The sequence below is a fragment of the Staurois parvus genome, unplaced genomic scaffold (assembly GCF_062004578.1).
Source record: "Staurois parvus isolate SC_StPar_1 unplaced genomic scaffold, SC_StPar_1.0 ptg000098l, whole genome shotgun sequence".
Taxonomy (NCBI): Eukaryota; Metazoa; Chordata; class Amphibia; order Anura; family Ranidae; genus Staurois; species Staurois parvus.
The window spans coordinates 3,153,447-3,179,934 of NW_028317894.1; the positions used below are offsets into that span (position 1 = coordinate 3,153,447).

The following is a 26,488-nucleotide window of genomic DNA, read 5'->3' on the forward strand; positions in this document are numbered from 1 at the left end:
TAAGTAGCAGAGGGGGTTGTTAATCAGTTTCAGCTGCTTTAGTGTTAATAAAATTAACAACAAGTGCACTAGATGGGCAAAAATGAGACAACCCCCAAAACTGGAATGATTTTACAGGTGGAGGCCACTGACATTTTTTTTCCCTACTCATCTTTTCTGACTGTTTTTCACTAGTTTTGCATGTGGCTAGGGTCAGTGTAGCAAGTGGCAATACCTGTACCCTACAGAGGTTGCACAGGCAGTACAACTCCTCCAGGATGGCACATCAATATGTGCCATTGCCAGAAGGTTTGATTTGTCTCCCAACACTGTCTCAGGAGCATGGAAGAGATTCCAGGAGACAGGAAATTACTCTAGGAGAGTTGAAGAGGGCCATAGAAGGTCCATAACCCATCAGCAGGACCAGTATCTGCTCCTTTGTGCAAGGAGCATCAGGATCAGCACTGCCAGAGAGCTACAAAATTACCTCCAACAGGTCACTGGTATGAATGTCCCTGGCCAAACAATCAGAAACAGACTTCATAAGGGTGGCCTGAGGGCCCGACGTCCTCTAGTTGGCCCTGTGCTCACTGCCCAACACTATAGAGCTCAATTGGCATTTGCCAAATTGAACACCAGAATTGTAAAGGTCCACCACTGGAACCCTGTGCTTTTCACAGATGAGAGCAGGTTCACTCTGAGCACGTGACAGACGTGAAAGGGTCTGGAGAAGCTGTGGAGATGTTATGTTGCCTGTAATATTGTTCAGCATGACCATTTTGGTGGTGGGCCAGTGATGGTCTGGGGAGGCATATCCAGGAAGGGACGCACAGACCTCTACAGGCTAGACAATGGCACCCGAGTGCCATATTGAGATGACATCCTTGGACCCATTGTCAGACCCTACACTGGTGCAGTGGGTCCTGGGTTCCCCCTGGTACACGACAACGTCCGGCCTCATGTGTCGAGCGTATGCAGGAAGTTCCTGGAAGATGAAGGAATTGATACCACTGAATGACTCCCATGTTCGCCTGACATAAATCCAATAGAACACCTCTGGGATAACATATTTTGGTCCATCTGACGCCGCCAGGTAGCACCTCAGACTGTCTAGGAGCTCAGTGATGCCTTGACCCAGATCTGGGAAGAAATACCCCAGGACACCATCCGTCATCTCATTAGGAGCATGGCCTGACGCTGCACGTGGGGGCCAACTAAACTACTGAGTACCATTTTGAGTTGCTGCAATGAAATTTCAGCAAAATGGACTAGCCTGCTGCATCATTTTTTCACTTTGATTTTCGTGGTGTCTTTGAATTCAGTCCTCTGTAGGTTGATCATTTTCATCTCCATAAAACGATGGGGCATCCTTACAGTCCTAACACATTACCCAGTCCATATCAGTATAGATATCCAGCATGATACTTTTCTCCATTGAGATCTGATGTGTTATCAAAGTGTTCCTTTCATTTGTGTGTGTGATATATATATATATATATATAGATATATATATAGATATATTTATATACACACACACACTTTTTTTTTTATTTTATATTACAAAATTGCTAGCGCTCATTTCACAATTACTTTATAAACTTAATATAATCTTCTATCTGCAATTTTTATGGATTACAGACCTCAAATATCAATTTTCAGCAATACGATGATAGATATACAAGGTTTATATCAAAGTGTTGGCCTGAATGACCAGAAGCTCTGAAGGCATAACATCTACTCACAGATAAAGGGGGTGCAAAGAAGATCTATGACTAGCAACAGCAGCATGATCCCAAAGCATTTTCCTGTGCATCTGACCTCATTTCTTTTGGAATGGATACATTAGCCAACCTACCTAGCGGGACCCCCTTCCTACCCTCGGGCCCCACAGCAGCTGTGTGGGCTACTTTGGCTGTATATATATATATATATATATATATATATATATATATATATATATATATATAAATAATGTGTATTGAATTGCAAAAAAATATTGAAATATTGTGCAGATCAAAGGGAGTAAAATTGATTTGCACATCAGCACTAAAAATGCTGCAACAATATTGCTACAATGTAGGTTATGAATCAAGTATGCATAACACCCATTACACAGGAGCTGCTGTCAATTTTAGTAAACACGCAGCAAGACCCTTTGGTTAAGCTGACATCTGGTTCCTGGTAATTATGCCAGAATAAGTAAGTGTGGTCAGAATTCCTGTGAATACCAGGTTTGTCTAAGGTATTCAGATAAAGTACACCAAAGGTATAAATATTTTATAATAGAATGAAAAAAATAAATTAAGACAAAAAAAAAAATGAGTGTGCATACAGTGCTGTTTGAAAAGGTTTTGCCCCCTTCCTGATCTTTTTTTGCATATTTGTCACACTTAAATGATTCAGATCATTAAACAAATTTTAATATTACAAAAGATAACCCAAGTAAATACAAAATGTAGTTTTTAAATGATGATTTCTTTTAATTAAGGGAAAAAAGCTGTCCAAAACTGCCTGGCCCTACCTGAAAAAGTAATTGTCGCTCTTTGCTAAATCATGAATGAACTGTGAATAACCAAATATTTCAAATATATACAGTAATGGTCAAAAATATTGGCACCCCTGTATTTCTGTCAGATAATGCATCACTTTGCCCAGAAAATTGTTGCAATTACAAATGTTTAGGCATTCTCATGTTTATTTCTTTTGTTTGGATTGGTATGACACAACAAAAAGGAAAAACAAAATGCCGAATCTGACACATTCCATGCAAACCTCCAAAATGGACTGGACAAAATTATTGGCACCTTCCCAAAATTGTAAGAAATAATTGCAGTCCAAGTTTGTGATGCTCCTGTAATTTGTATTTAAATTCACCTGTATCGATTAACAGGTGCTGACAATGTAACAAACACACTGGTAACCAGTTCAAATTGTACAAAAACTTACTCAACCTTTCTGTTGTGTGTCTCTGTGTGCCACATGGGGCATGGAGAAGAGAAAAAGCAGCAAAGAATTGTCTGAGGATTTCAGAACAAAAATTGTAGAAAAGCATGGACAATCTCAAGTTTACAAGTGCATCTCCAGAGATCTTAATGTTCCTGTGCTCACTGAGCGCATCATTGTCAAGAAGTTTACAGCTAATTACACTGTAGCTAATCTCCCTGGACAGGGACAAAAGTGAAAAATTGATCAAATATTGCAACAAAAGATTGTTTGAATGATGGCTAAAGAACCTCAATTAACTTCCAAATTCAATCTGACCTTCAGGCAAATGGTACAACAGTGTCAGCTCCCACTATACGTCTCCATCTGAATGAAAAGGGACGCTATGGTAGGAGACTCAGGAGAACCCCACTGCTGATACAGAAACATATAAAAGCCAGATTGAAGTTTGCCAAAACTTACCTGAGGAAGCTAAAATGCTTTTGGGTCAGATGAAACAAAATTACAGCTTTTTGCTAAAGCCCATCATTTTATTGTTTTCAGAAAAGAATGCAGTCCCTACAGTCAAAAATGGTGGAAGTTCACTGATGTTTTGGGGTTGCTTTTCTGCTTCAGGCACTGGATGTCTTGACCTTGTGCATGGCAATATGAAATCTGAAGACTACCAGAGAATTCTGGGGTGCAATGTAGGTCCCAGTATGAAAATATTGGGTCTCCATCAGAAGTCATGGGTCTTACAGCAGGACAATGACCCTAACCACATGTCAAAAAGCACCCAGAAATGGTTTCAGACAAAGAGAGTACTGAACTGGCCAGCAATGAGTCCAGATCTCAATCCCATAGAGCACATGTGGAGACATCTCAAAACAGCAGTCTGGTAAAGGAAACTTTCCAAACAGAGAGAGAACTGGAGCAGTTAGCAAAATAAGAGTGGTCTAAAATTCCAGTAGAGGGGGGCACATGCGCGGCCGGCTCCTGGATGGACGCACTTCACTGACAACTCCGTCCACTCGCCACAACAAGCGCGGCTCATGCCGGCCTGGATATAAATCCCACAGCGACTGACAGAATAAGTGTGCAGACCTCCCCAGCTATGCCCCGCAGGAGAAAAAACCCGGGACAACTGGGAAAACTCACACAATTCGTCCCTGCTGTCACAGCAGGGACCCAAGATGGTGCCGGCTGCAGTAATACAAGGAACAGCAGCCATGAGAGGGACCACACAGCCCAGCAGACAGATCCCAGACTGCAATATCCGCTGTATCCAAGAGACCCTGGTGAGTCATCTCCCCCTCTGTCCCCCATCACAAGCAGCCTGACCAAGTCCAGACCACGTCTTGACCCTGAGCAGTCTTCTGCCTACCAGGCCCTCAGCCATCCATCACCTCAGCTTAACACTGACCTACCAGTAATAGAAGCATACCCTGTGTCAGATCAGCCTATTACCGAGATATGCATGAAAAACATGCTTTTATCGCTCAGACAAACCCTGCATAGCGATTTATCATCATTACTAGCCCAAATTACAGTACTACCGTGGTTCAGCAACAAGAACACAGATTACACCATATTGAATCCAGAATGGGATAAATAATTAAAGTGCATAACGATTTGATTGACACACATGCGGATCATACATCTGACATCGAACAAATTAATTTGAAACTAGCCGATCTGGAAGATCGATCAGGGCGTAACAATATCAAGTTCAGAGGTATCCCCGAAAGCGTCACTAATAAGGCACTACTACCCTATATACAGCAATATATAAAACACCTCACTCCGTCTCTCTCTGACCTGGAGCTTGCTATAGACCGAGCCCACCGACTACCTAATCTCTCATTTCTATCAGCATCTATCCCAAGAGATGTTCTGGCTCGTATTCACTTCTACCACATAAAAGAAAAAATTATGTCGGCAGCCAGAAACCTACCTCCGCTCCCGCCATCACACACAAATATCCGACTATTTGCCTGTCAAAGGCCACACTCCTTAACCGAAAAAAGATGATTACTATTACCAAAGCCTTAAGAAACCACGGCATAGGCTATCAATGGGGTTTCCCCACAAAACTAACTGTGAAACAATACGGTAGAGACTTCACAATCAAAACCCTCGAAGCGGGCCTAGATTTACTTAACCTTCCTGGCAGTATGATTATTTCAGATTTTTGGTGCTGAAAGCGGTACCATTATTTTGCATGGAAATTTGGTGTTTTATATTGTAGGCCTGTAATTTTAGGAATACCTCACTGAAATCTGCCCGAACAAGAGTCTAGTAAACATCCCGGGTAGGATAAAACTTGAAACACAAAATCATAAATTATAATTTAATAATCATAAAAATAATAATAAATTTAATTCAATAATAAAATCAAACCAAAAACACTGAAATTTGAAATATAGCGCCAAGTTCGCACATCACTGAGCAAAGTCGCAAAATCGTTTTCAGCGTCTGATAATGAATTTCCCCACGAATCATTATCACTCAATTCTGCAAGTGGTTCTGATTTACTATCACTGTTCTCTAGCTGGTCTAAAACCGCTTTTGACCTAAAGGGACGCTTTTTGGATGCCATGGACGTTTCTCAGTTTCCAGGCAGAAAGAACAGTAAAAATGCAGGCAGGGCACAGGACAAAGCACTAGGGACAAAATGTATGTGAAATGGTTTGATACAGTAATGTTTTACTATGTGATTTTAGTGAATGTCACTTTTGTCATTTTCAAATTTCCCGCCGTTCCGTCCCTCGTACGTCCCGACGCTCGCAGGGGACGGAACCCAGATGACAGATGCCGGCATCCGCTGGATTACATTGCCGGGGACACTGCAGGAGGGACATCGCGGCAGCGCAGGACAAGGTAAGTGATCGACGGATCCCGGAGCAGCGCTGCATGGTAAGCCCGAGTGTAGCTTGGGGTTACCGCTTGTGGTACTGAAACTTTACCCTGAGCTACACTCGGGAATACCGCCAGGGAGGCTACAGCTTGGAATATACTACCTGTGGACACACAGCAATCCACACCTACCAATATCCAACATATGGAGGCAGAATAATGCTAACGCAGCACACCTTTTATACACCACCAATACTTCATCTGGCACCACCAGTCGATCAACTATACTTCAACATTCACCTTCAACAAATTATCGTGGAATACCCACCCTAACTCCTCGATCGAGCCCAGTCTGCACCACAAAATCGATGACATTCTCCCTCTCACAGCTGCATCCACTCAACCTCGATTTTTTCAAACAACAACTCAACTATTCTGTTCATCACTCAACAGATTTACATTATGATTAATATCACATTTCTTAATGTTCGTGGCTTAAACTCTCCCTTCAAAAGATCGATACTTCAAAAAGAAACTAGAACATTTCAGGCCGACATACTTTTCTTACAGGAAACTCACTTCGCTACAAACAAGATCCCCAGGCTACAACTTAATCGATTCTCACACATCTATATGGCTACCAACCCCAAGAAAAAAAACGGTGTCATTACAGCTATAAAGGACTCAGAAATCGCTGACACCCAAGGTCGCTATCATATCCTAATTTGCCAAATAAATGACATTCTCTATACTCTAGTAAATGTCTATGGCCCCAACAACAACCATATGCAATTTTACCATAAACTCTACACCATCATTTCTACTCAAAAGCAAGGCAGACTCCTCATCGGCGGAAACTTCAATGTTATTGGCAATCCTCTTTCAGACTCGTCCTCCAACAAAAGATCCCCTAAACTAAACTTCAACCACTTTCTGCACAACCATGACCTTTATAACATCTGGAGATGCCAGCACAGCAATGAGAGAGACTACACTTACTATTCCCCTTCTCACCTTTCCTACTCCAGAATCGATTTATTCATCAAGGACAAATGGACACTACAACACGTGATATCGTCCAAAATTGGTACCATAACCTGGTCAGACCACGCTCCAATCAACATATCCTTAGATGACAATCAACACTCAACAATCCCGCCCATCTGGAGACTAAACTCTACAATTTTGAAGAACCCAGATAACCAGAAACACCTGTTAGAAGCCCACAATTTATTCTTTGAATTTAATTCTACTCCCGGCATTTCTATAACCACAATATGGCCGGCTTACAAGGCTTACATGAGAGGTATCCTCATACAACTAAACTTCCGTATCAATAAGCAACAATCCCAACAAATTGACCAACTTTTAACCTCCATCAAACTAAACGAAGAAATCAACAATAAAAACCCAAACCCTTCCACATCCCTGACCCTAGACAGAAACAAACTGCAAACTATTTTACTGCACAAATATGACCTTAACCTGCAAAAAACAAAATCAAAATTCTATGCACTCGGTAATAAAGAAAACTCACTTTTAACGAAAATAGTTAAACAAAAATGGCTCAAATCTAAAATCTCCACAATTCAACACCCAACCACACACACACCTCGCTTACAAACCCGCAAGACATAGCCAACACTTTTGCGACCTATTACCAAAATTTATATAATATTAAAGATGACCCAACCACAACCCAACCGACAACTACATCCATTCAAAACTTCCTAGCTACCACCAATCTTCCTCGACTCACACCATCTCAACTCACATCTCTTTCCACACCGATTTCTCCTGCAGAAGTAGAACAAAATATAAAAACCTTATCTCTTAACAAATCGCCAGGAAATGACGGTTTCACGAACGAATTCTATAAAACATTTGCACCCAATCTCACACCGCATTTATCTGTTCTATTCAATCATGCTGCCTCTACAGGTGAATTCTCTACCGAAATGCTACAATCGATGATCACAAATATCCCAAAGCCAGGTAAAGATCCCCAATTGGTCCAGAACTACAGACCAATCTCACTACTGAACACAGATATAAAACTATACGCCAAAATAATTGGCCAAAGATTGCTCCCCCACCTACCTACACTAATCCACCCAGACCAAGTGGGATTTATCCCTGGTCGACAAGCACCAGATGCAACCAGACGAATCATATCCCTCCTATACAAACTTGAACCACCAGCCAACCCTCCTTACTCTCATCTCTAGATGCTGAAAAAGCATTTGACCGAATTCACTGGCAATTCATGAAACTCACACTTTAAAAATTTGGAATTACAGATTGGATGTTATCGGCAATCCTATCCCTCTACTCCAACCCTTCTGCCAAAGTTCTAACTAACGGCACACTTTCACAACCCTTCCACATATCTAACGGCACTAGACAGGGCTGCCCCCTATCCCCTATAATTTTTACCTTACTCATCGAACTGTTAGCATCTAAACTTAGAGATGACCCAACATTCACGGGAATTACTCACCTTAAAAAAGAACACAAAATTAGCCTTTTTGCAGACAATATCATCCAAATGATCACCAATCCCTATAAATTGCTCCAATCGATACGTACACATCTCCATAACTACACAGAAGTCTCTTACTATAAACTCAATGAACCCAAATCCTCTATCTTAAATCTCTACACACCCGCTAAGATGCAGAATATGCTGACTAAACATTTCCCTTTCTCTTGGGAACACTGCAGCATCCCTTATTTGGGGATCAAACTCACCACTACAACTAATCAACTATATGCTGCCAACCACAAACTGCTACTCGAAACCATCCCACAAGAACTTAAAAATCTATGTACATCAACTCTGTTGACAATGGGAAGAGTAGCAACTTTAAAAATGTGCATATTACCCAAAATACTATATATATTCCGCACACTCCCCATGCCCGTTCCTAGCACCTTTTTTTCCAAACTCCAAGCAGTATTAGCCAAATTCATCTGGAACTCAAAAGAACCTAGATGCACTACAAACCTCCTAATACGCCCAGCCTCTAGAGGAGGAGCGGGTCTACTGCACTGAAAATCATACTACAATGCCACCCTTCTAGATCAGCTCTTTTTCTGGTGGCACCCTACTAATGAAAAAACATGGACCACCATGGAAACTCTTCCACAACTACTGCACACACTTGATAAAATGCTGTTCCTACCTCAAACATTTCAAACCCAACTTCTACCCAAACATCCTTGTATACAAGCCTCCTTACACGCCTGGTATGACCTCTTAACTTCCAACCAGTCAGATATAGATACTAAACGAATCCCTACACCAATTTCCACTTTACACTTCATCACTCCCTCTCTAAATCTAACACAATGGGAGAATTGAGGCATATCTCATATTCAAGACATATACACAAACCACAAATTAGACTCCTTTTCCACTCTCCAGAAGAAATTCCACCTCCCTGACAAGGAAAACTTTACCTACATGCGAATAGCTCACTCTACACAAAATAAATATACCACTCCAACGGAATTTCGAAATTCTATACGCTTATAACCAAAGCACAGTTTACCCTTCACACTATCTCCCTAACAAATTGGGAGAAAATACTCCTTCAACCAATACGCCCACACACCTGGGAAAGAACCTTCACTATCACTCACAAAGCCTCTAAATGTAGTTCCCACTGGGAAACATACATGAAAATTTTACACCAGTGGTATTTAACACCTGTTAAACTCGCCTTATATTACTCTCAACACTCACTTGTATGTTGGAGACAATGCGGAGAAACAGGATCAACTCTGCATTTACTCTGGACATGTAAATCCCTCAAATCCTACTGGAACAGAGTCTTCCAACTGATCTCCTCAATCACTGGAGTCCCGATGACCCCAAACCCAGCTCTCGCTCTCCTACACATAGGAATAGATAAATTCTCTACAGACTCACATACCATCATTATTCACACATTAGCAGCTGCTAAAATCAATATTACTAAATTATGGAAATCCACCAAAACTCCCTCTCTTTCAGCTCTTATATCCAACCTTAACCTCCAATGTGAGATGGAAAGGAGAACAGCCTTCCATAATTCCTCCTACCTCCTACTATAAATTCAAATTCCAATGGTCTTGATGGTTACAAAACCCTAATTGTTCCATAAAATAACTATAGAATAATACCACACTATGACCTATACACCTGACTGGTGCCCTCTACCCTCCCCGCCCCTTCTCCAATATTTACCTCACTTTCACCCAAGCACGGTTCACACCATACCAAGCATACCTCTTAAGTCTACAGTTTCCCCAGCCAATTGGTGGGGACCTCTCTTATATCTACCGACTGTTATAATTGCTTGTGAACCTCCTTCATGTTAATGTTAATGTACATTAATCTGTATGTTAGCACGCACACTCCGCTCCTCACAAGACCTCCTTCTCTCTAGTTCCCTGGTCTCCTCCTCCCATGCCCGCCTCCAGGACTTCTCCAGGGTGTCACCCATCCTCTGGAACTCCCTGCCCCAACCCATCAGATTATCACCTACTCTCCTCTCCTTTAGGCACACCCTGAAAACCCATCTCTTCAGGGAAGCCTACCCCACCCGCTGCTAACATGCCAACCTCCACCACTCTTCCTACCATTCCACCCCCCACAGCTATCTCCTCCTGTGCCACCATCCCCTCCCTCCTAGATTGTAAGCTCGAAAGAGCAGGGCCCTCAATCCCCTCACAATTCCAGTAGAGAGGTGTATGACACTCATTGATGGTTACAGGAAGCAATTGATTTCAGTTTATCTTTCCAAATACTGTGTTCCAAATTATTACATTGAGTGCCGATAATTTTTTCAAGTCCTGTTTTGGAGTTTTGAGTGGAATGTGCCAGATTTGGCTCCACTTCTCCACTTTTACAAACAAAAGAAATAAACATGAGAATGCTTACTCATTTTTAATTGCAACAATTTTCTGGGTGAAGTGGTGCATTATCTGGCAGAAATGCAGCGGTGCCAATATGTTTGGCCATGCCTGTATATACAGCCAGTTTGTGGATGCTATAACCTTCCTACAGACTAAATAATATACACTGGTTTGGATTTTTACCAAAGACATGTAGCAGAATACATTTTATAAAGAAATTGGATTTTTTAATAACAGAAAATAATGGCTTTTGTTCAACATTTTCAGACTTGTTTTCGTTTATATAATAAAAAAGTGGTGATCACATACCACCAAGGGAAAGCTGTATGTGTGTGAAAAAAAAGATATAAATTTAATTGGTATAGTGTTGCATGAATGCGCAATTACCTGTTAATATAACGCAGTGCCAAATAGCAAAAAAATGGCCTGGTTAAGAAGAGGGGAAAATCTTTCAGAGCTCAAGTGGTTAATAAATGAAATAATCATTTAAAAACTATTGCCTTTTCTATTTACTCAGGTTATCTTTGTGTACTATTAAAATTTGTTTGATGATCTGAATCATTTAAGTGAAAAAAATATGCAAAAAAATTAAAGAAATCAGGCAAGGGGAGCACAGCACTGTAGGTATTCACTCTTTCCCCCAAAAGTCAATATTTTGTAAAGTCACCGTTTGTGGCAATTACAGTTATTAAGGGTATGACTCTATTAGCTCAGCACATCTAGTCCCCGGAATTTGTACCCATTCTTCAAGGCAAACCTGTTCCAGCTCCTTCAAGTTAGATGGGTTGTGTTGATGTACAGCAAACGTCTAGTCATGCCAGAGATTCTGAACTGGATTGGGGTCTAGCCTTTAACTAGGCCATTCCAAGATATATACTGTAAAGGTTTCCTTTTAAACTACATACATGTAGCTTTAGCAGCATGTTTAGGGCCACTGCCCTGCTGGAAAGTGAACCTCCGTCCCAGTCTCAAATCTTTTGCAGATTGAAGCAGATTTTCTTCAATTGCTCTGTATTTAGTATCATTTATCTTCCTTCCTGATTGGTTTGCTAGTCCTTGCCAATAAAAAGGATCCCCGCAGCATGATATTGCCACCACCATACTTCACTGTGGGGAGGGTGTTGTCTGGGTGAAGGGCCAAATGATGACCCAAAAGTTCAATTTTAGTCTTTTCTGAAAACTCCTTCAGTGCAGCATCTTCAATGTTATCTTTGGTGTTTTTATTGCATCTCTAATTAATGTCCTTCTTGCCCAGTTTGTGAGCTTTTGTGCATGGCCTTTTCTTGTCAGGTTTATAGTGGTGTTATAGTAATCTTTCCATTTTGTTATAATGGCTTTAATAGAGCTCTGTGGGATGTTTAAAGTCTGGGATGTTCTTAAAACCCAACCTTTATCTATACTTCTTCATAAATTTGTCTCTGGCCAGTTCACAGAGATCCTTGGCTGTCATTTTGCATTTTTAATGGTGTTGCAAACTCAGGAGCTTTCAGAACAGGTGTATTGTATTTATATTGACATCATTTGACAGATCATGAGACAATTTGGCTTCCCACAAATGGACGTTATGTAATCATTAAATATAGAACTTTGGAAGTTATTTCTTTTGACCACTCCTGAGTTAGGGGTTTCATAGTAAACTGGGTAACTACTTTTGCATGCTAAAATATTATTATTATTATTATACAGGATTTATATAGCGCCAACAGTTTGCTCAGCGCTTTACATTATAGTGGGAAACAGTAACAATACAGTTCAATACAAGAGGGAGTATATATATTATTGAATATTGTTGAAAATATATTGTTTTTGTTCTATTTTTTGTATCACAATAACAAATATTTTGCACCTTCAAAGTCGTAGGCATGTTGTGCATATCACATAGTACAAAGCCCCAAAAATCAATTTTAATGCCAGGTTATAACACAACAGAAACAGGAAAAACACTAAGGGAGGGAATACTCTCACAAAGCACTGCACCAGTAAAAGCCTGCCTAGTGTAGACATACAGTGTAGACATACAGAAGATATGACATTACTGCTGGGCATCGTAATCTTGGATGTGATGTTAGCAGCTGAAGAAAATTCACAGTCATGGCTCAAGTGATAGTCTGTACTATTCTTCTTCACTCCTCCCTGTCTGTTATATAAAAGGTCATGTAGGGAGGACCAGAGAAGCAGTGCCAGCATAGACACTAACTGGACACTCCTAGGGGAGGAGATGGCTAAAACCTGCAAAGAGGGAGGGGGCTCTGCTAGGGAATTGACTATACTGAAGTAATCAAATTTTCTCACAAGTTCTGAGGAACTTTGCAAGTAACTAAAGAATATTTTAAGGAAAGGAAAACACTGCAAATAGGCATTTAAAATACTTTTATGTGCAATTATTTAAGTTGGTGACAGGGTCTCTTTAGCTAGTGTAAACAAAATCCAGGGAATTCATAAAAGGTGCTGTAGACATCCTTTAGAATTTTGTCAGGACGCAGCACCAAAAGTGTCAGTGCTTGCACCCAATTCATGTACCTTTAACAAATGCTGGACGGTGCTTCCTCGGCACACTGTCAGCCTCCCCAGCCGCTTCGCACATCTCACTGACAGGTGCCCGGCCAAGGAGTTTTATGCTAGAGGTAAGTGGAGCCTGATGAGAAACTGATTGACTAGTTCCCCATCAGGTCCACTTCACTTTTAATTGAAAGTGCATGGGAGTGGGCTGATCCATAGCTGCTATTTAGTCCAACAGTGACCTTTGAATCTGCACCCTGCCATGCGGTGTCAACCAAAAGTGAAGCAGACCTGATGGGGAACTTGACTCTCAGGCTCCACCCACTAAGTGTTAAGTCATTACCTAAATATGGGTAATGCCTATAATTTGGGTAATTCCATCAGCTGTAAACCCCACCTTTTGTTTACATTTAGCTCTTGATCAGGTCAGGAAATCTCTCAGATGACAGCTAAATGAGGATACAGCACTGTGCAGATAGCTGTCACATGCATGATAACTTCCCAGTACAGACACTGTCTGCTCTGAGTAATGGTGAACCTATGTATGTCAGCTCAGAGCTGGACTTAATCACCGCCAGTTTCCTAAACTGAGAATAGGTGATAATTCTTCAAGAAATTGTCTGCCATAGTGACAGTTTCTTAAAGGGGCAATAATAAAAACGACCTAAATATGGTGCCGAAATTGGCGCAAATACTTGCCTGAAACATTCTTAATGGAACTACCACCAGAAATTTGTCATTAAGGCTATATGGAATTGCAGTGCATGTGTTTATCAGCTAAAATGCAGGAGAAATAAGCTGCAAAAAGCAGCAAGCATCATTTACTCCATTTATCTGAACCAATCTCATGCGAATTAAGCCAGTCAATTATGAGCACACTGATAAAATACATTCAGACAAGCCTTGTTTTAAGAAGAAGGTGAGAAGAAGTGGCTGAACCCCTGATGATATCATGGAGTGAAAAAAAGAAGATGTTTAAAGGGTATGGTTACAGCCACATAAAACGTTTACAGATCTTATTACGCATATTTTTTTCTCGCACAAAAGTTCCTGCGTAATCATCAGCATATATTGTAAGGCCCCTTTAATATGACCCGGATCCGGTTTTTTTCAACAGGGGATCTGTCCGCTGATCCCCTGCTGAGCTGAGCGGAGTGGGCAGATGACAGGTACGTGTCTGCATAAGTGGAGCGGGCATGGACCTGTCATCTGCCCACTCCGCTCAGCTTAGCAGGGGATCAGTGGATAGATCCCATGCTGAGAAAAACGAGTCCAGCTCTGCTCTATTGGCAATCGGATGTAAATGGACCGGCTATCCATTTACACTCAACTGCCCTCTGACCCAATCCTGCCAGATGGACGGGAACAAATTCACTTCCAATTGTTTTTGCCGGATTCGATTGGAGGCAGGCAAGTGTAAACAGACACAAATCCATTTACATTCACTGATCCATAAAGGGGAATGGAGGCTCCGATCAGATCCGCCTGAAATACAGACAGGAGGACCCAATCAGACTGCTCATGTGAAAGCGGCCTAAATGTCCTCGGATTTTGTGTTATGGATCTGAATGCAGAGCATGTTTCTGCACCTGTGTGAACATCTCAATTCAAAACTATGCAACTGCAAATAAAGAACACTTGTAAATGTGTTTTTTTTAATGGTTGTGTGAATGAGACCTATAAGTGCCAGCCTGCTTTATTTGGGTATAATAAAGTTTTGTTTAAAATGGATTAATTTTATAGGCACATACAAAACACAAATGCTAACTCATGTTATCTCTCAAATAAATGTGACAATTATTGCAAAGAAAATCCTTCTAAAACACAACAGCCTCAAGTCTAATTTCTAAATCCTATTCTGGGCACAACAATAATTAAAATGTAAACAGTTTACTAATAAATGAAAATAAATGTAGCTATTTTCACTGTGGAGATTATCACGTTGCCCTTCTTTGCCCCTAAATGCTGTATAAAATGAAGAGCGGAACAGTGTCATATATGAACCATAACTAGACATAAAATGTACATTAGCACTGTTCCAGGAACTGCTGATAAAGTGTATTCTGGTATCATTTAATAGCGATGACGCGGCAGTGAATTTATGGTCGCATAATCTTGAATTCTTCACGTAAAGCTTCATTTTATACAAAATGTAATTTTAAAAAAATGCCAGTATTTTGACCCATATTTTTCATGCACCAGTTAACTAGAAAATTACAGAACCTGAAGTACCCTGATAAAATGTATCAAGGGGATTAGAACAACACAGACGTCCCCCCACCTCGGCAACAGCGCCACGGCTTCAGAATGCCAAGTATAGTGTTTTTTTTTTTTTCACCACTGAAGAATAAGGGGACTGTGAATTTATAATTCTGTTAAAGAATCATTAGGAGAGTGGAGATGGCCAGGACAGGGCCACCTGGATTTGTGACTTTCTACAAGCAGCAGAGCTTTAATTTTGCAAAAGCTGGACAGCTTCCCGGCAGCACATTGATTTGTCGACCACTTCTTAAAACACCCGCAGTGTAATTAAATATTAAGCCCCACTTTAATTTATGCTCTAAGAGGATTACTTTACAAACTAGGAATAGCTTTCACACATCTTCGGCAAAAATTAACCTTTCAATATCATTAAGCCCATCTTGCTCGAGAAATGATTAATGCTCATAAGGGCAATTTTCCATTTGTGTGTTGTCAGGAGAGACTACTTACATTGTTGGCACAGTTGCTGCCAATGTTTAGATGGTGCATGTGAGAATGAATTTTGTTTTTTTCTGCAGAAACAGTGTTAGAGAAATTTGCAGCTGGGTAACTGTGAGGATCTCCAAAGTAGCCACTACGATCGGTCAACAAGCTTGAATTAAACTATGAAAGGCGTGGAAAAATTTAAAAAAAAAAAAGAACTTCATGGAAAAGAAACCTTTCCATTATTCAAGAGATACCACAGCTTTAGAGATTGGCAGGAGGTAACGCAGGGAAGAACAGTGGCATTATTGTGTCATGATGACAGAAAGTCTTATGTGAACCCAGGCCATGGAATTTGATTTTTACATATTCTTAACAAGCATAAATAAGCTTTCTAACAAGCAAGCCTTCAATGAACTTTGTAGCTGCAGACACATTGGAACACTGCATCCTCAAATTTCACGCAGAGGCATTAAAGTATCTGTTTTCTAAATCAGTTCAGCTCCTCTTTCCCTGTCCTAATGACTGATCAGCCTTTAAATCTGTAAACACAGAGCAGGCACTTTAGAATGGAGAGCAGGGTGATATAAGTTGCTGAAAGTGCTGACCTGGACAACTTCAGTGCTTCTGCTGCAAACTTTTATTCATTTATTTCAGGTACTTCTATAGCACTGTCAATTTATGCAGCGCTTTTACATATATATTGTACATTCACGTCAGTCCCTAACCCTCAAGGTGCGTACAATCTAAGGTCCCCAACCTACATTCATACACTAGGGCCAATTTATACAGGATCCAATTAACCTAACTGAATGTCTTTGGAGTGTGAGAGGAAACCCGAAGTACCCGGAGGAAACCCACGCAGGCACAGGGAGAACATGAAAACTCCAGGCAGGTGGTGCCTTGGTTGGGATTCAAACCAACGACCCTAGTACTGCCAGGCAGAAGTGCTAACCATTTAGCCACTGTGCTGCCCATACTTTGAAGATTAATTATTCCATAGTTCCTACAGCTACATAGGTCAGTTAGAGCTTTACATGAATGCCCATTGCATAGTTCCCAAAAGCCAAAGGGGAAGGCAAAGACAAAAAGAACCTTTACAGGAATAGATGTGATTTGCAGACAGGATCAACTGCCCTTTTATGATTTATGTGGCCCTAATCATGTGGAAAATGAAGCCCTTTAAAAAAAATTCAGTCCTTTTGCTGTTACCACAGAAAGGATTAATGAATAAAAGCAGAACGCAGCTCCTGAGAGGGAATCAACTTCTCTGGATGATCTACAGGTGAAACTCGAAAAATCAGAATATCGTGCAAAAGTTCATTTATTTCAGTAATGCACCTTAAAAGGTGAAATTAATATATAATGATAGACTCATTACACGCAAAGCAAGATAGTTCAAGCCGTGATTTGTCATAACTGTGATGATTATGGCTTACAGCTCATGAAAACCCCAAATCCACAATCTCAGAAAATTAGAATATTACATGCAATCAAGGATTGTACATAGAACAATATCGGACCTCTGAAAAGTATAAACATGCATATGTACTCAGTACTTGGTTTGGGCCCCTTTTGCAGCAATTACTGCCTCAATGCGGCGTGGCATGGAAGCTATCAGCCTGTGGCACTGCGGAGGTGTTACGGAAGACCAGGATGCTTCAATAGCGGCCTTGAGCTCTTCTGCATTGTTCGGTCTCATGTCTCTCATCTTTCTCTTGGCAATGCCCCATAGATTCTCTATGGGGTTCAGGTCAGGCGAGTTTGCTGGCCCATCAAGCACAGTAATCCCACGGTCATTGAACTCCTGTGACCCAAAATCAGCTGACAGCAGCTGGAGCAGCTAACGTCAAAGAGCAGCTCCAGGCTCTGGAAGGGTCCTGACCATATTGTCGGGATCCACCAATATGCCTGACTGGCAGCTGGCTCAGCCTCTCAGCACGCGGTAGAGAGCAGGAGCCAGCAGCTCCAGCTCCCTCATGTGCCAGCACACCAAGGTCCCTTAATCTTGAATGGGCTATTGCAGCACAGATCTTAGATGTTTATTGCGTACATAAATAAAAGCTTAAAGCATGAAACTTTTGTCTTTCCTAAAGCAATAAACATCTAAGATCTGAGCCCTTTTCCTAAAAGGTCTGTAAGTGACAATTTATTCAAAAGCCACTATTGTGTCCCATTCAGATTGGCACAAAAATAACTAGTTCCTACTTTAACCAGAATTTTACTTTAGTTTTTTGTGATCCATCTGGCTCCTCCTCCCCACCTTTCAGCAAACTGCACAATTATTTTTTTTTGGTGGTGGTAGGGATTTTTTCAGAGGAGCACAGCCAGTGCTTCCGTTTTTCTAGCCTAGGCTAGAATAACGTGCACCACCCACCCCCCTTCCGTGAAGCCTCCTAGGATGCCAACATTACAAATCCAAGGATGCTTCGGTGCTGTGTGTAGTCCACTGAGAATGTACAGTGTCATTAGACTGCTAAGACCCCTAAAAGACGGCAGAATTTCCTGATGATGTTACAAAGAAGATGGTGTCACCTGACCTGGTTGTGCAGAAGCTTTTGGGGAATGAAAGTGGGACAGCGCTGAAGTAGCTGTGCGGTTGGGTATGTTATTAAAGCTCACCCCAGCAGACCAGGTAAAAAATATTTTGATTGCGTGGAACGTGGGTTTCACACACCGGCTTCTATTGTGGACTGGCCCTTAAAGAGAATATTCTTTGAAACTTTAAGAGCAAATAGGTAAACAGCAGATGACCTCAGCAACCTTCACTTAGTCTAATGTTGTCAAATTCATATTTACAAATTTAAAATAAATTGTTTTGCTCCACACAATATTATAGCATCTGATCCACCTTTACTGATGAGGTCACTCTGTGGTTAACTGTATTTTCACATGATCAGTCTCCCTAGATAAAAAAATAAATTGCCATACTGATGGTAAAATAACGGAAGACAAAGATGTCGTTTCTGCTAGTCTAATGGGACAGAATGTTAAATATTTTCTCTGTGGTTCCAGCTGAAATCCGAATGTAATAGAAGCAGAACACGGAGAGGCAATAAACCAAAAAGGTGCAGTCTCAACTGTATTTATTTCTATTTCTTGCAAGCAAAAGGCCCTGACACAAAGAAAAGTTGCACTTGAAATGATTTTTTTCTTCTTTGATAAACGCGGGTAACTTTACAGGATACAGTGAACAGTTTATCCAAAGACAAGAAAGTAAAATTGTCCCTTTCGATCCCTGATTATAGATCAAAGAGAAATATACAAGTGAGATAGACCAATAATTGCCAAGAACAGTCCAAGGAAAGTAGAACAAAATATATGTAGTAGGTTCAATAATAATATTTATTATCTGCTGTTATTTTATGTTCCATTGCAGCGATGTTCTGAGAAAAGTCAAAACTAAGTGGTGCACAATCCATCTCACACAGTTACATTTATTTCTCAGAATTGCAACGTATGGTAATAAAACAATACATACAGATAATGACAGTATAACCATTAGAACTGTTGTATTGCGGCACTTACGCCTCATACACACTAGGCTCTTCTGAACGCCTTTCTTTGGACAAGAGAAAAAACAAATTTTTCAAATACGTTGAGATGCATCAAGTGTTTGGACGTTCATTAGTTTTTTCTGCCAGAATATCACTTTATTCTGGCCACTGAAGTGAATGAATGCTCAAGTGCTAAATGCGTCTAAATGCATCTAGCGTTTAGGTGAGTTGGGCGTTTTTTCTCCTCAAATGCTCCTTTCCTTAACGCGATTTTTGGGTATCCACATTTTTGCCCCTAAACGTCCTTAAATGCCTATGTGTGCATGGACACATAGGCTAACATAGGGGGCCTTCGGGGAGGAAAAAAAAATCCAAAATAAAAGGAGCGTTTGACAACTGCAGTGTGTGAGACCTTACAGTGATTATAAGTGTACAAATTAAAACAAATAGGTCATATTTACCCCAATCCTCCTCTTCTCAGGTCACCCACTGGCTCCCCAGTCCCCTACATCCCCCTCCCTTCCCCGATTGCTCTGGGGGCACTCCTGAGTGCTCCCTCTTGAGTCAGCTCTGTGTTTCCATTAGATACACAAAGCGCCAATGGCTCCCACTGCTGTGTCTGAGCCAATGAGGAGGGAGAGACCCAAAAGAGCCAATGTTCTTGTGCACATCGCTGGAATGAGATCGGGCTCGGGTAAGTATTAGGGACTGAGGGGGGAGCTGCACACTTAAGGTTTTTTACTTTCATGCATAGAATGCATAAAGGTAAAAACCTTCAGTCTTTATAACCACTTTAAAATGTAACTAAGGCACAACTTTTTATTTTGATGATGTGGAGAGGGATTAGAATAGTTGTCAGGTTTTCACTGTCTGTACCACTGAGGGAGATTCACCCTCTCTATCTGTCCTGTTTACGATAATTACTGAGAGCGAAAGTAAAAGAAAATCTCAAATACTGGTTGTCATCAGAACAGGGATGGGGGGGGGGGGAATCTTTCAACAGGGGCACTAGTTCTGTTGACCCTGGTGACAACAAGGGATTCCTTCATTTTGGAGAGATTTCCTCTTACTATGGGACAGGAAGCAAAGGTGCAGTTGACCTGCTTCAGCTTCTTATGCATTCCTATAGGCTTGCATTGGTACAGGAGCATTTCAAAAGCAAACAAAAGCCTAAAGCCCATTGATATCTCCCTCACAAAAGCAAAGATAAATAAGGGGACAGATGTAAATCATTTCAAGATAAATCTTTGCTTCTAGACAGATTTAAGATTTAATACAAAATAAAATGAATACAAATGAATACAATATTCTTACCTAAAGATCAACTGATACATCAGTTTAAGACCTAGTTCACATGGATGTGCTTAAGCATACACCCGTTTGAGGGCAAGTTTGCCCGCACAGGAAGCAAAGATGTTCCAAACATCTGCATGCAGACAGTCTAATTCATGCCAACTGGAATGCAGGGACAACAGAGACACAGCTGCTTCTCCCAGTTTGACATTCGCATAGATGCAGGTGGGTCCCCGAACATAGACCGTTTGAGCACCAGCACCTACCTGGATGTCAAACTGGAGCAGTGGCTGTGTCCATGCAACTGCTGAATCCTAGTTGACAGGAATGGGACTATATTCACGTAGATACACAAAAACACAAAATAGTCAGGTGTCCGCTGTGCATGTGCTAGCAGTGCTGTAGTACAAGAGATGCTAGAATGATTACAAATTGAAGGGACTGGTTGGTAAGCTCCATATATTACATTTGTATAGAGATTGTTCAATAACATTTTATTTGTGGCCAGCTTTATAATCTGTACTACGCAGCTTCAATTTATTAAAAAAATGATCAAAGTAAATAAAATGTAAGATTACCTTTTTATCTGGCCATGAAGCTTTCAAAACAGCCTGAGTCCTGAAAAACAGAAGCAGTTTGTTGTCCTCATCACTGAGGTTAAAGGCCTGCTCAAGAATTTGTAGCACATCTATCCTGGGCTTCACTGGCAAAGAATCGTCACCACAGAACGGCCGCAACCACTCCAAGAGGTCGTCAGAGGAGACCAGCATTTCACTGCAAATATGAGATGGGAAAAGGATTTACAATCACACATACAATTTAAAATTAAACATTGCAATAGGAAAATAGCTTGTGTCTTCCAGGTGCTGATATAGGATGTCCCACATGTCCGTCTAGTAATGTGCAGAGTACCCCAAGGTAATTAATTCCCCCTTTTTAATTTCACGTGCCTTTTTTTATATGTTTGCATGCAACCCAAGTTGTCAGCAGATCAATTTCAGATTAAGTGATCACTATAACACCGAACCATAGTGATCCCATGGATTTGTTTACAAATCAAACCTGCTGGCTTAGCAGTCATTATGCCTCATAAAAAGTGACATACTTTGACAGTAGTGGCTGGCAGCCTGCAGCTGTTAAAGGGATATTCAGACTAAAAAAAAATATATATATATATATTTATATATACATACACACACACTATATTGGGGAGCCTACCTTTACACACACATGAACTTTAACCAGTTCCCAAATGCGCTATAGCTGAAGGACAGCTACAGTGCGGTTGTCTGGTTCTGGGATGACGTCCATGGACATCATTCCAGAACACGCCCCCTGTGGGCCCCTAGCGGTGCGCACCCAGAGCCGCTGTAGATCGCTGTGTCCTACGAACACAGCTGATCACGGGATATGGTAAACGGATAATCACAGTGGCCTTTTACCACGTGATCAGCTGTGTCCAATGACACAGCAGATCACTGGTAAATGCAGTTGACGGTTATCGGCTGCACTTTCCTCACGCTATCACAGCATGAGGAAAGTACTGCCAAGAACCGGCAATTGTCAGCGAATCGATCGGCACTGATCATCAGGGTACTGATGATCAGTGCCCAGCAGTGCCGCCCACCTGTGCCCATCAGTGCCACACACCTGTGTCCATCAATGCCACCCACCTGTGCCCAGCAGTGCCACTCATCAGTGCTGCCTATCAGTGTAGCCTCATCAACGCACAGCAGTGAAGGAGAAAAATTACCTGTTTTCAAAATTTTACAATAAAAACAAAGAAAAATTTTTTTTTTCACATTTTTTGCTCTTTTTTTGTTTATAGCGCAAAAAATAAAAACAACCAGCGTCAATTAAATACCACCAAAAGAAAGCTGTTTGTGTGAAAAAAAATATAAAAATTTCATATGGGCACAGTGTCACATGATTGCGCAATTGTCATTCAAAATGCGACAGTTCTGAAAGCTGAAAACTGGCCTGGGCAGGAAGGGGGTATAAGTGCCCAGTAGGCAAGTGGTTAATGGCATCCCAGTCTTAGTTCATAGGGTTCAATATGGAGTTGGCCCACCCTTTGCAGCTATAACAGCTTCAACTCTTTTTGGAAGGCTGTCCACCAGGTTTAAGAATGTGCCTATGGGAATGTTTGATCAGTCTTCCGAAAGCGCTCAGGCACTGATGTTGGACGAGAAGGCCTGGCTCACAGTCTCCGCTTTATTTAATCCCAAAGGTGTTCTATGGGTTTGAGGACAGGACTCTGTGCAAGCCAGTCCAGTTCCTCCACCCCTAACTCGCTCATCCATGTCTTTTTGGACCTTGCTACTGTATGTGCACTGGTGCACAGTCATGTTGGAACAGGAAAGGGGCCATCCCCAAACTGTTCCCACAAAGTTAGGAGCATGAAATTGTCCAAAATGTCTTGATATGCTGACGCCTTAAGAGTTCCCTTCCCTGGAACGAAGGAGCCAAGCCCAACCCCTGAAAAACAACCCCACACCACAACCCCCCCTCCCACCAAACTTTACACTTGGCTCAATGCAGTCAGGTAAGTACCGTTCTCCTGGCAACCACCAAACCCAGACTAATCCATCAGATTGTCAGACAGAGAAGCGTGATTGGTCACTCCAGAGAACACGTCTCCACTGCTCTAGAGTCCAGTGGCGGCGTGCTTTACACCACTGCATCTGACGCTTTGTATCGCACTTGGTGATGTAAGGCTTGGATGCAGCTGCTCCTCCATAGAAACCCATTCCATGAAGCTCTCTACGCACTGTTGCCGTGCAAATCTGAAGGCCACACAAAGTTTGGAGGTCTTTAGCTATTGAGTCTGCAGACAGTTGGCAAGCTCTGTGCACTGTGTGCTTCGGCATGTGCTGACCCCGCTCTCTCATTTTACGTGGCCTACCACTTTGTGGCTGAGTTGTTCCCAGTTGCTTCCACTTTGTTATAATACCACAAACAGTTGACTGTGGAATATTTAGTAGCAAGAAAATGTCACAGATGGACTTGCACAGGTGGCAACCTATCACGGTACCACGCTAGAATTCACTGAGCTCCTGAGAGCGACGCATTCTTTCACACGTTTGTAGGGATGTCCCAATACTTATAGTGTATATCATAAGCTGTTAGATACAAATTGCTTTTTATTTGTTTTACATTGTTGTATAAACTGGGACATTATCAAAACCATTTACCAAACATAAGTTTTATATGTCTTTAAAGGATAAGTTCATCTTTAGTAACATGTTACACCCATATTCACCAGACTGGCCCCTGGTCCCCCCCACCCCGATCCCTGCTTTGACAGATAGCGGGGATCTTCTCCCCCCTCGCTAGCTGTCAAATTGAAAAGAAAAAAATAAAATAGCCGTGTGGGACTCCGCCCCACACAGCCGTGTCACTCATTCAGTTATCTGTGAATGAGAGACTACAAGTCCCGATAGCCTTAGCGGCTGTCAGACTGTAGACCTCAATGAACTACACCGGCACTGTGAAGCGCAGTCGTACTTCATTCATTATTCCTGTCAGTATATCTGCTTGCTCGTACATCTTGTACGGGCAAGCAGATATACTGATAGATCTGCAGGAGATCTGCATGGCATCAGTGATCTGCTGATCACTGGTGCAATGCTTTAGAGGCTCCTGCAGACAAAAATAATAAATGCACATTTTTTTTTCCTGCAAAAAAATGTGCATTTATTATTTTTTTTCTAAAAGATGAACTTATCCTTTAAATAACTTAAAAAATTATACAGGTAGAAAAATTAAAGCATATATAAAAGGCATTTTAAAAAAATAGCAAACATGTTATATTTCCCTGGTCTGTACAATGGGTTTGCACACAGCAGCCCCACACCTCCTCTTCTGTGGTCCCCCACCGATAATCCTGGCTCTTCATCTTCTTTGTGTGCCCCAAAGCAAACAGCTTGATATAATGGCACACTTGCGGGCTCGAACCCAAGTCGGGATGTATGTGTCCTTTGACACATATAGCGTGGCTAAGCCCCACCCCCTGCTCACAGGATTTGACTGGCAGAAGCAGTAGCCAATGGCTCCCACTGCTGCCTCTCTGAGCAGAGAGAGAGAGAGGAGAGGGCAACTGCAAATGGCCACAGCACTGAATTGAAATAGGACTCAGGTAAGTATAAAGTGGGGTGAAGGGGCAATACAAACACCAGTACATTTTTTTCCCTAATGCAGGGAATGCATTAGGGTAAATAACGTCCAGGCTTTAGAACCACTTTAAGAGTTGCACCTCATGATATTAAATTTGGTGTGGGCATCAAGGAACTCTGGTCAAAAAAGGGTTAAAGGCTGCGTGCAAAGTCTTATTGTGTGCTGATCCTCAGGTGGGCTTTCTAAACCATAGTTTTACAAAATCAACATAATATATTTGTTTAGTGAATTGGAGAAGGGACTTGTGTCTGTTATCAAGACCAAGGTTTCTCGACTACCAGGAGGTGGAACATAGGCTTTCAGAGGGTTTGCTGTAGATGGCTGCCTGACATCACAGACTCCAAGAAACAGCATTGCATAAGCTAACTTCAACTGCTACAATTGAAGAGAATAGACTTCAGGAGACTACCTCAGGATATGTACATTTTTAGCCATTTAAAATGTTTTGCTGTTTTCTGCACTGCTTAAATTTCTTTGGCCAACATAGTCCACTGGTGCTCAATATGAATTGTGAACTACATGTGCAGTCTAGCCTCAGAAAATCACTGAAAAGTAATGAGTTTCCAAGGGTGGCTAAAGAAGACTAAGAAATTTCCAGAAATGACAGTGGTACAGTTGTTTACAGATCTGTTAAAACAGATAATGGACAGGGCAAATGGAGTGAGAAAACGACGTCAAACTGCCATTGAGGAACGTGGGAGGAAGGAGGGTGCATAATGCTTTTTATATGTTTAGCTGGAAAACCTCTTCAATGCAAAGCGTAGGATGGGGGCTTGACAGGAGGTCAGTTTATAATTAAAATACCACTATGACCTCCTAGTCAGCTATAAGTATGTACTGTGTTTTTCAATTTTAGGACCTGCAGCCAGCTTCAGTATCCCTCCAAGTGCAGAAGAATGACCAAGTTAGCCCCATGAAGATTTTGAGAGGAAAGAAAAGAGGAGAGGTGCCTTCTAAGTGCAGTGTTAAAACTCACAAAAATGGGGTGGTAAATTAGCCCATCATTAAGATTAGCTGTAGAGCAGTTTTCCGTGTCCTGCAGGGATCCGTCCAGTGGGGTGATGGCCACCGTGGGTGATGAGGAAGGTTCCAGAGCATTGTGGATGATCAGAAGTCTTGGGAATTGTCAACCAAACCTGAACCAGAAGTGACTGGAACCAGCGTGAACCGCAAGGAGGGAGGCTACTCACTCGGAGCTTACTGCTCCTTCTAGAGGCAGTAAGCTCCGAGCGTGTAGCCTCCCTTTTTTTCTCATTGCCGAATTTCCTCCTGTGTGACGTCACGTCTGCCTGGCTTGCGGTTCACGCTGAGTCCAGTCACTTCCGGTTCTGGTTTGGCCAATAGCTTACAAGACTTCTGATCATCCACAGCGCTCTGGGACCCTCCTCAACACCCACGGCAGCCATCACCCCACCGGACAGATCCCTGCAGGACACAGAAGATGGGTCTACAGCTAACCTTAATGATGGGCTAATTTACCACCCCATTTTTGTGATTTATTTTAATATTTGTGGCTTATTAAAAACCGTTTTAATACTGCACTTAGAAGGCACCTCTCCTCTTTTCTTTCCTATCATGCACATAGAGTTGGCTCACTCTGGGATGGCTGCTATAGCGGTTATAAAGCGGTCTAAAGCGGTTATACAGTTACGGACTTTATTTGGAACTTACAAACTTTT

At 41.7% G+C, this 26,488-nt stretch overlaps 1 protein-coding gene across 2 annotated transcripts in view; it reads right to left on the reverse strand.

Annotated features, from left to right (window-relative positions):
• NBAS (NBAS subunit of NRZ tethering complex) overlaps window positions 1-26,488 on the reverse strand; it is a 1,021,307-nt gene that overhangs the window by 163,991 nt on the left and 830,828 nt on the right. For both annotated transcript variants that reach the window (XM_089671087.1, XM_089671086.1), the window contains one exon: window positions 21,212-21,407. In XM_089671087.1, coding sequence (XP_089527213.1) covers window positions 21,212-21,407 — 196 coding nt within the window. The remainder of the gene's footprint in view (window positions 1-21,211; window positions 21,408-26,488) is intronic.